Source organism: Trypanosoma cruzi, genomic scaffold (genome assembly GCF_000209065.1).
Source record: "Trypanosoma cruzi strain CL Brener 1047053516315 genomic scaffold, whole genome shotgun sequence".
Classification (NCBI taxonomy): domain Eukaryota; phylum Euglenozoa; class Kinetoplastea; order Trypanosomatida; family Trypanosomatidae; genus Trypanosoma; species Trypanosoma cruzi.
The window spans coordinates 53832-63220 of record NW_001849343.1 but is presented as its reverse complement, the minus strand read 5'-3'; the positions used below and the strand labels follow the sequence as shown (position 1 = coordinate 63220).

General features: G+C 49.9%; 6 protein-coding genes across 6 annotated transcripts, besides 7 other annotated features; all 6 read right to left on the bottom strand.

The window, feature by feature from the left end:
- Window positions 1–9389: a sequence feature (heterozygous, Esmeraldo-like haplotype).
- Window positions 37–58: a microsatellite.
- Window positions 109–136: a microsatellite.
- Window positions 533–577: a microsatellite.
- Window positions 883–904: a sequence feature (AT_rich).
- Window positions 962–991: a microsatellite.
- Window positions 1172–2056, bottom strand: Tc00.1047053509633.60 (serine/threonine-protein phosphatase PP1, putative; the record flags this gene model as incomplete). The annotated part of the gene is made up of 1 exon (XM_800884.1): window positions 1172–2056. One exon carries the CDS (start codon window positions 2054–2056, stop codon window positions 1172–1174), a length of 885 nt encoding a protein of 294 aa, XP_805977.1.
- Window positions 2477–2501: a microsatellite.
- Tc00.1047053509633.50 (serine/threonine-protein phosphatase PP1, putative) lies at window positions 2975–3859 on the bottom strand (the record flags this gene model as incomplete). Its single annotated transcript, XM_800883.1, has 1 exon — window positions 2975–3859. One exon carries the CDS (start codon window positions 3857–3859, stop codon window positions 2975–2977), a length of 885 nt encoding a protein of 294 aa, XP_805976.1.
- Window positions 4191–4742, bottom strand: Tc00.1047053509633.40 (hypothetical protein, conserved; the record flags this gene model as incomplete). The annotated part of the gene is made up of 1 exon (XM_800882.1): window positions 4191–4742. One exon carries the CDS (start codon window positions 4740–4742, stop codon window positions 4191–4193), a length of 552 nt encoding a protein of 183 aa, XP_805975.1.
- Tc00.1047053509633.30 (hypothetical protein, conserved) lies at window positions 5038–6201 on the bottom strand (the record flags this gene model as incomplete). Its single annotated transcript, XM_800881.1, has 1 exon — window positions 5038–6201. One exon carries the CDS (start codon window positions 6199–6201, stop codon window positions 5038–5040), a length of 1164 nt encoding a protein of 387 aa, XP_805974.1.
- Tc00.1047053509633.20 (hypothetical protein, conserved) lies at window positions 6557–8014 on the bottom strand (the record flags this gene model as incomplete). The annotated part of the gene is made up of 1 exon (XM_800880.1): window positions 6557–8014. One exon carries the CDS (start codon window positions 8012–8014, stop codon window positions 6557–6559), a length of 1458 nt encoding a protein of 485 aa, XP_805973.1.
- Tc00.1047053509633.10 (hypothetical protein, conserved) lies at window positions 8377–9389 on the bottom strand (the record flags this gene model as incomplete). The annotated part of the gene is made up of 1 exon (XM_800879.1): window positions 8377–9389. A coding segment is annotated over one exon (1013 nt), but the record flags the coding sequence as incomplete, so codon positions are not given.

The window sequence follows — 9389 nt, the reverse complement described above, 5'->3', positions numbered from 1 at the left end:
GGGGGGGGGGGGGGAGGGGGAAACGCATGTAAGAACAAAATAAAAATAAAAATAAAAAATAAACGAAGACTAAACGTCGGATGCGTAAGGCAAAGAGGCATCATGCACCACACACACACACACACACACACACACAAAAAAAAAAAAAAAGACAGATCTCGGGACAAAACGGAAAACAGGTGCGCAATCAAAACTTAAAATAAAATAAACCGCTTTTTTTGTTGTTGTTGTTGTTTTGTTTGTTTGTGTGCGTTTTTTAATTAACCCCTTCCCCTTCCGTCCCATTCCGGGAAAAATGGCACGCACAAAACACACACAAACCGCTCGAGAAATGCACAAAAAAAAAATATATATTTGGAACGGAATGACAAAACAAAAATGTCGCAGAAAAGAAAGTGAGAGAAAAAAAAAAAAAGGAGCACCGCAGCGCCAAAAATGAAACAAAAAAAAAAATTTGAGAGAAAAAAAAACAGAACTCGCACGACAACGAAAAAAAGAAGGGGACTTTTTATGCACAAACTCCCCAGCGTACAATAAAAAAATAAAAAAAAATAGTAAAAAATAATAAAAATAAAAACTCCGAATCTGCGCCACTGCAGGGGCCCTTTTCTTCTCTATCCCCCTCCCCACAGACACACACAGAAAAAAAAAAAAAAAAACGCTGCAGCGAGACACGGCAGTTTGGCTCTTTACGCCCGACACACGCAGACACGTTTCAGAGAGGAATTATCGCACACGCAAGGCAAAAATAAATAAGTTCCTAATGGCACATCCTCATGGTAGTTGGCCTCTTTTTAACGTCAAAAAGTGGCGGTTCCTGTTGCCCCTCAACCCCAAGACTCCTCCGCGTAGATGGTAACAGAAGGGAATTGGTAAAAAGACAAAAAATAAATAAATAAATAATGTCCGTCTACTGCCCTTCAACAGGGTATCATAAATTACAACAATCAATTACCAGATATATATATATATTTATTTATTTATTTATTTAAAAATAAAAAGGTTAAAACAAGAGAAAATATTATCCCACTCGTCACATCAACTCGCATATTCCTTCCGCAATCCTATCATACAATCGCCTCCCCCTTCCCTCAAATATCCTACGCTCAATATTTCCCATGGCTCAATACACCGTTAAAAATGCATGGACTCAATCCCCGCCTGCATCACCTCAACGTGCTGGAATAATGAGGAATGAGCACTGCAGCTTTTCATCTACATTCATCACGGCCGCGTCATTGTCAAACTCGCCGCAGTAATTCGGAGCCGAAAAAATCGTCACTAGCTGCCGGTTGGCAAAGAACCCGTACCCATGCTCCATCACCTGGTGCGCACGCACCACCAGGTCCATGTCCACCATGTCTAGGAAGTCGCTCACAATGTCCTCGCCGAACAGGTAGCTCACGCCCCGGTCGCTCTCCAGGAAGCCCCTCACCTCGTCCTCAGGGTCAGCCCAGAGAAGGTCGCAAAGGATGCCCTTGTCCGGCACATCACACGGACGCTCTATTTCGTTCACGGTGGCAAGCGAAGTCATGTCAGGACTCAGTCCGCCGTGCATGCAGATGATCTTCTCGCTCACAACGCAGCACACGGGCATCGTGTTGAACACATCCGTGAAGGCCTTGAACAGCTTGATGTTGTACCGGCGCTTCACGTCGTCGAAGAAGCCGTACATCTTGTTGATGCTGGCGCATTCGTGGTTGCCGCGCAGCAAAAAGAAGTTCTCCGGGTACACAATCTTGTAGCAGTACAAGAGGGTGATGGTCTCCACGCTGTGCTTGCCGCGATCCACATAGTCGCCAAGGAACAGGTAGTTCGAGTACGGCGGAAACCCACACTTCTCAAATATGCGCATCAGGTCGTAGTACTGCCCGTGGGTGTCGCCGCAGATGCGCACCGGTGGCCTGATTTCCAGCAGCATTGGCTGCGACATAAACACGTCGCGGACAGAATCAAGAACGCTGCGTATGTCCTCCTCACGGATGAGGATCTGCTGCTGCGTCGCGCTTTTTGTCAGCGTCAGCATCTTTTCAAGGAGGTTGTGCGCTAGAGACATACTGCTCAATTGAACACCAATGCGCCGACGTTTCTTGTCACCTTCCCTCCCGTCTCAGACCTCCTTTCTTACGCTAATCCTTGTTGATGTTCCCCCCACAGAGCGTCCAATAAAACACTGCTCCCCCCAGAGATCCAATCAAGAGAAAGAGAAGAGAGTATGAGCAGCAGGAGGGCTGGTGTTCAAAGCGGTAGAAAGGGCGAAGTACTCCTCACGTGTAGTGTGGTGCAGTGATGGGTACAACGACAAAGATATGTTGCTGCCAGAAGGATTGTAGTATAAAAACACAAAAAAAAAGAAAAACAGTCAGAGTTCCGCGTGTGTTTCCCCGTTGCCGCCGCTCACCCCTATAAGAAATCAAAAGCATCACGCAAGCGGCCTAAATAATAACACAGAATGTAAAAAGGTGGGCAGAACGTTAAAAAAAAAAAAAAAAAAAAAAAAATATCCAAACATCACATAAGTTCGAAGGTGTCAATCAGACTCGTTGGTTTCCAACTCTTTTGTCCTCATGTTACATATACAACGATTTTGCATTTGCGCTGATGATTTCATACAGTACCTCCAATTTCCCCGCTGTGTCCCAAAAGCTCATGCACCCTGGCACGCACACCCACACAAGAAATAATAAAAAAATGTCAACAATGGCGCAACAAAAGTTGAGGTAGTGCGTCACGCAAAGAAAATAAATGAAATAGAGAAGCGAGCAGCACAAATGTTACTGAATAACGCATACCATCATACAATAAAACCACGTAAAACAACAACCAAGGAAAGAAAAAAAATAGTAATGGAGAAACAGGGTGTCCCACTTTCAGTTCACACTTCCTATTGCTGTTACTGAAGCTCAGGAGAAGTGGCGGGGGAAGTTCCAATAAAACGACACAACATTTCCGCGCAATCCCCGCCTGCATCACCTCAACGTGCTGGAATAATGAGGAATGAGCACTGCAGCTTTTCATCTACATTCATCACGGCCGCGTCATTGTCGAACTCGCCGCAGTAATTCGGAGCCGAAAAAATCGTCACTAGCTGCCGGTTGGCAAAGAACCCGTACCCACGCTCCATCACCTGGTGCGCACGCACCACCAGGTCCATGTCCACCATGTCTAGGAAGTCGCTCACAATGTCCTCGCCGAACAGGTAGCTCACGCCCCGGTCGCTCTCCAGGAAGCCCCTCACCTCGTCCTCAGGGTCAGCCCAGAGAAGGTCGCAAAGGATGCCCTTGTCCGGCACATCACACGGACGCTCTATTTCGTTCACGGTGGCAAGCGAAGTCATGTCAGGACTCAGTCCGCCGTGCATGCAGATGATCTTCTCGCTCACAACGCAGCACACGGGCATCGTGTTGAACACATCCGTGAAGGCCTTGAACAGCTTGATGTTGTACCGGCGCTTCACGTCGTCGAAGAAGCCGTACATCTTGTTGATGCTGGCGCATTCGTGGTTGCCGCGCAGCAAAAAGAAGTTCTCCGGGTACACAATCTTGTAGCAGTACAAGAGGGTGATGGTCTCCACGCTGTGCTTGCCGCGATCCACATAGTCGCCAAGGAACAGGTAGTTCGAGTACGGCGGAAACCCACACTTCTCAAATATGCGCATCAGGTCGTAGTACTGCCCGTGGGTGTCGCCGCAGATGCGCACCGGTGGCCTGATTTCCAGCAGCATTGGCTGCGACATAAATACGTCGCGGACAGAATCAAGAACGCTGCGTATGTCCTCCTCACGGATGAGGATCTGCCGCTGCGTCGCGCTTTTTGTCAGCGTCAGCATCTTTTCAAGGAGGTTGTGCACTAGAGACATACTGCTCAATTGAACACCAATGCGCCGACGTTTCTTGTCACCTTCCCTCCCGTCTCAGACCTCCTTTCTTACGCTAATCCTTGTTGATGTTCCCCCCACAGAGCGTCCAATAAAACACTGCTCCCCCCAGAGATCCAATCAAGAGAAAGAGAAGAGAGTATGAGCAGCAGGAGGGCTGGTGTTCAAAGCGGTTCTCGTAGGCACTCGCTGATCTTGAACAGAGAATCATATTGATTATCACAGAATGCATGAACCTAACCTCCTCATTGGGGTGTTGTGGGGAAAAAAAAAAGTGGTGGCTAGTGGTGCAGCTAGCACTCTTCTTAATGCATTAATCATACGTCTCCTGCTGGTAGTACTCATTTGGCGCCTCACTTGCATACACGTTGCCGCCAGTGATAAATGATGCCGCAACGACGAAGTAACGGACTTTGTTGTAGAGGGAGTGCCAGAGCCGTGTTGACCACGGCAGATACGCAGTCTGCCTAATCGCATGGGCAGCGTGGATTTCTGAACCCGAAATTGATGGCTCCATGGAGATGTCGACGGCATTTGCCCGACGTTCCTCCTCCTGTCCCTCCTCAAAGGGTTCTCTTGTGCTGGCCAATCTATGCCGCAACAATTCAACTCGCTCGCGTAAAAGCTGCCGACGGCTTAACATCTCCCTCTCTTGTGTAATCTTTTGCACTCTTTGCTCACGCGACATGTCCCTTTCCTGCTTCTCAATGGCGCCCGTCATTGCGTACATCACATTCAGTGGAATGATAACCGCATCACCACAACCCTCACCACAGCTATCCTCGCTGTCGGTGGATGAAAGCAAGGTGCTGTCATGCTCCACAGCTATCGACGTTTCCAAATTTACTCGTGGCAGTACTGACATGAAGCTCCTCTACCGTCTTGGTGTGTAAAGAAATAAGACGGGCCACTCAGACACACAGACAAAAAAAAAAAAAAAATTGGCGGCAGGAGAAATGTCAGAATAAGTGCGGGTCATATTGCAAAGAAAGCAAACCAACAACAGCAAATTAAGATGAGTGAGTGGGCAAAAATGGTCTCCGCAGGGAAGTAAAGCAAAACTTATGTATATATGCATTCATTTAACAATAAATCTGATGCTGTTTGGAATTTTTCACTCGATATCGCAGCCACAATCAGTGCGCGTCACCCTCTCTTTTTTACTCATTGCGCAGTCCGTGCAATAACGAGTCCACATGTGCCAATCCAACGCCATTCCGCATGCACCCCGTTACATCTATCCGACTTCCGATTGAGGAGCGGCATAACGCCACGGCACGCAGGAGGATGTTTGCCAGCAGGTTCGCGTCCACATCCCCACGGCGAAGAGGAATGAAATGAAGTGGGTCAGCGATGTTGTTGTTCTTTGCGATTGCCACGCGCTCGTTAAAACTTGGGTGTACAATGTCGGTTACTCGAAACAACGTGAAGCGCATTGGTCCGCCATGCTGAAGACACAGCGCGGAAGGAGAGCCGTCGTCGTCAATTAGAAGATGTTCCTGCCGTCGCGTGGCCTTGAGATAGCCGACGCGGTACAAAAACAGCGTGCGGTACCATTGCAGCGCCGAAGCCCACGAGGATCTGTTGAAGAGCGGTACAAATGCAACGAGGTGGGCGTCCACGAGACTACATGCATCGATCGTGTGGCGCAGCCCTTCAACATCCACCTTGCCACAGCCAGGAATATTGCTCTTTGCCCACGGCCTCCACCAGCTGCTGCACTTTGCGGATGCCATGTACACAACAATGGATGCCTGCCGCACCGCATGCTGCACTGCCTGTGGGGACGTTACATCGCCTTTCAGTATTTCCAACTGCAACGGTACAGCAATGTTTCCCCTCTTCGTGCTGGACGTGTAACGCAAAAAGCAGCCGCCTTCCATCAGTTCCATGTTGTGTTCTTCCACAATCTCCGTACCCTTTGTTACATTGCGCTGCAGACGCGCAAGGAGAGTGTCCTTTGCCTTCTCAAGATCCCGCGCAAGAACCGTCACGCTAATGCCACGCCGAAGACACTGATCCGCAACAAACCGCGCAAAGAAACCGGTGCCGCCGATGAGCGTTACCGTCGAAAATGCAGCTGGTGTGTCAAGTTCCCTGGAAACGTCCATTGTGTTTTGCCGCGGGAAAAAAATGTAGTGCCGCGCCGACTCCTGCATTGTCGCACAGCCTGCAGCATCCATATCAGGAGAAGCAGCCGCCCGGCCCCGCTCAAGGTTGCATTCGTGTCTGGTGCTCTCCTCCCGCATGACACCGTGGAACGGTGACGCGACGCTCCGCAGCACGCGTGACTGGACCCATTCCCCGAGGTCATACCTCGCCATCGACGGCTCCCCTCCCCGGCGACACGGCACCGACACCCATAAAACAGCAGAGCAGCACACAGCACAGACAAAGAAAGAAAAAAAAGAAAACAGAGGGGAGGAATGGGGCAGTGTATACTTATACTTATATACATTTATATGCGTATGTGTTTTTGTGTGTCTGCACACACGTGTCTGTCGGCATCTCGTGAGGTGCCATTCCGTCCACACTTCCCGAAATTCCAAAATAAACGGAGGAAAAAACTTTTAATTCGGCAAAAAAAAAAACTGCAAAAAACGCGAAATATAGCCCTGATCAGCCGTCTTTTTGTTGTTGTTGTTTTTTGTATCTCAGCGAGAAAAAAAAAATCATTTTTTATGCGTGCGCTGTCGTCGGCGGTCCATGCATGGATGCTTGCAGCATTTTTCTGCATCGGCTTCCCTCTGGTTCCGCGGCAACAAGCTGCTCGATAAGGTCTGGGCGCTCCACAATGCCCGCACCCTTGGCGCACGCTACCCGCACCAAGTCACTCTTGTGTCCCTTGTATACCTCGAAAACATCCTCGACGAAGCGCTCATAGCTCAGCAGCGCAAGATAAATGATGGTGTACGCCAACTGGCCAAGAATGCGATTTGAGCTCAGCTGATCTTCAGAGATGCGAATCACACGTTCCACTTCAGGGGCTCGAGCGGACGCCACCGTCAAGAACTTAAGCTCCTCCAGAAGTTCCCGTACTCCCTTTGTGGTGGTCTCCTTCGCCAGCGCGGCAAGAACGTCAACAGGCGTGTCAAACGGGTATGAAGTGCCCATGACGTCGTTGAAGCGCTGCACAAGCGGCTTGCCGCCACAAAGACGGGTATTCTGTGGGTAATTAACAGTGCAAAAAATAGGAACCTCTAATAAAATTTCCTCTTCATCACCCTCCTCAAGACGTGCCAGGCGGTGATCCACCTGCAAATCAAGTCGTGTATGAAACATGAGCAAAGACTTGGAGTAAATGGTGCGAAAAGCAGCCATGCGCAGCGGGGTTCCCTCCAGATGTTCGTTTCCGTCGCTCAACAGGAGCGGCCAACCAAAGACAAAGGGATTGGACTTCATCATCTTGTCTTCCAAAAGCCGAAAATGAGGAGAAGTTCCAAGGAATATGTTATGCTCGTGGGGGTAATCCAACTCGAGGGTCTTCGGGTCGCGTCGTCGCATGTCCTCGACAAAACGATCCTTGATGCTGACAGGGCTGAGTGTTCCGCTAAGTCTCTCCTTCGTAGCCGTCTCAATTGAGTTTTGTACGGACTCGTAGTAGGGGAGATGCTTCTTCATGTGCTGAGCATCTACTTCCAGAAATTCGCTGAAAATGCGTTTTAATGAATCCAGGGAAGGTCGAACCGCGTGCCACAGCAGTGGCGGAAAGTGCTCTGACAGCTGCACAAGCAGTTTCTCTGAAGGACTGTTGTGGTCCCAAAGCAACCGGCATGCGTGCTGCGGCTCATTCACGACGGGAGCATCCTCACGATCTGGAAATGCAAAGGCCTCACCAATGATGGTGTATTCAGCCTCTTCATTGCCAAGGCACAGCCGCCGGCGCAAAATGCTACTCATCCGCGCCGGGTCCCAGAGTTCCTTGTCAAAAATGAACCGCATCTTTCGCCACGCGAGTTCGTCGTATATTTTCACGTCGTATGAACTGGCCGTCTTGGACTCTTTGGCATCACTGCGCAGCTGCAAGACCCATGAGGGTGGCTGAGGGCAATTTGAATGGCAGCAACGTCTCGAGAGGCCGAAAGTCACCGGTAAGCCAACAACCTCTAGGCCGCCACAAAACCGCCACCTCCACATTCCCTTCGGTTTCTTTAATTTATTTCCCTTCTTTTAATTCCTCCCACCTCCCACCGCCTAATTTTCCCTTTAATTCCTAATTTCCGTTTGTGTGGGTATCGTCAATAGCCAGGAGCAAAGGGGGCACAAGAAATATTCGCACCTACTTTTCTTCAAACATTGTGCATTTTACCTTTCTCAAATTATTTGTTAGGGCCCATTTACTACTGTTTTCTTTCCTACTTCTTTCCTTACGGCATGTATCCTCTTTCATTCCTGAATTCATTATAAATTTTACACGACAATATCTTCAGATATATATATAGTATGCGCGTGTGTGTGAAAGATTTTTCCGCTGGAATGTGCTTACGCGTCGAATCCACTCACACGAGTAGGACGGCGCTGGCGCCATCTTCCTCCTGCGGCTCACGGTAGGCAACAGTCGGAAGCTGCGATTTCGAAATGGGCCGTGTCACCTCTGCCGTGAAGAGACGCGCGTACGTCTTCTCGTACCGCAGCGGCGCCTGATCCTCTGCAGTACTGCCGAATGCCGACACCATCAACGGCACCGTCGGAATAAAGTGCCTCTCCAGCGCCGTGAGCTCCCACAATGTGCTGTGCAATGCGTGGCACGCTTCAAGACTCGCCTCCTCCAAGAAAGGATCATTACCATCGAAAAGTGACGCTGTCAAACGTTGTGCCTCCTCTTTCGCAATCTTCCCCAATTTCTTTGGCTGTTCCGCTTCCCCAGTCTCTGCCGCGCCATCGGCTGCTTCCACCGCCTCCTTCGAGGAGCGATGAATCAAAGCGAGGCAATTGGGATGTCGTTGCAGCACCTTGCGGATGAATGGAAGAGCAAAATAAAGTACCGGTGCTGGTGAAAGCAGGGCCACACGCGCTACTTTCTTCACAAACGCCGCTGCAATGTATGAGGGGACACGCAAGGAACTCGTAGAGAGATCCAGCAGACGGAAAAGATCGTACCGGTGACGTGATGCAAATGCGTCCGGGGTGACAAGCGTGTAGAGCTGCTGGTAGTACTGGGGATATTCCAGGCCGTGGTCAAGCATGAGGAGGAAGATGCCGTGCAACGCCAGCACAGCAACAAGGCCACCACTAGAAAAGCAGCCGCTCAAGTGGTCGGCGACAACAAGCGGGTTGGTAAGGTGCGGCAAAATGACGTCGCCTATGCGATGCAGTATGTGCAGATGGAGAGCAGCAGCCGCAGCGTGGTGTAGACAAGGCAGCCACAGTGCGGTGAAGTAGTGCCGGTGGGCACGCTCGGAGAAGACGGAGAGAACAGATGTCATCAACGCCTTCCTCCGCTCGGCAGCGTTGGAATGCACATACGAATCGCTCGCCCTCAATTTAGATCGTTCCTTTTTCAGGAACCCCC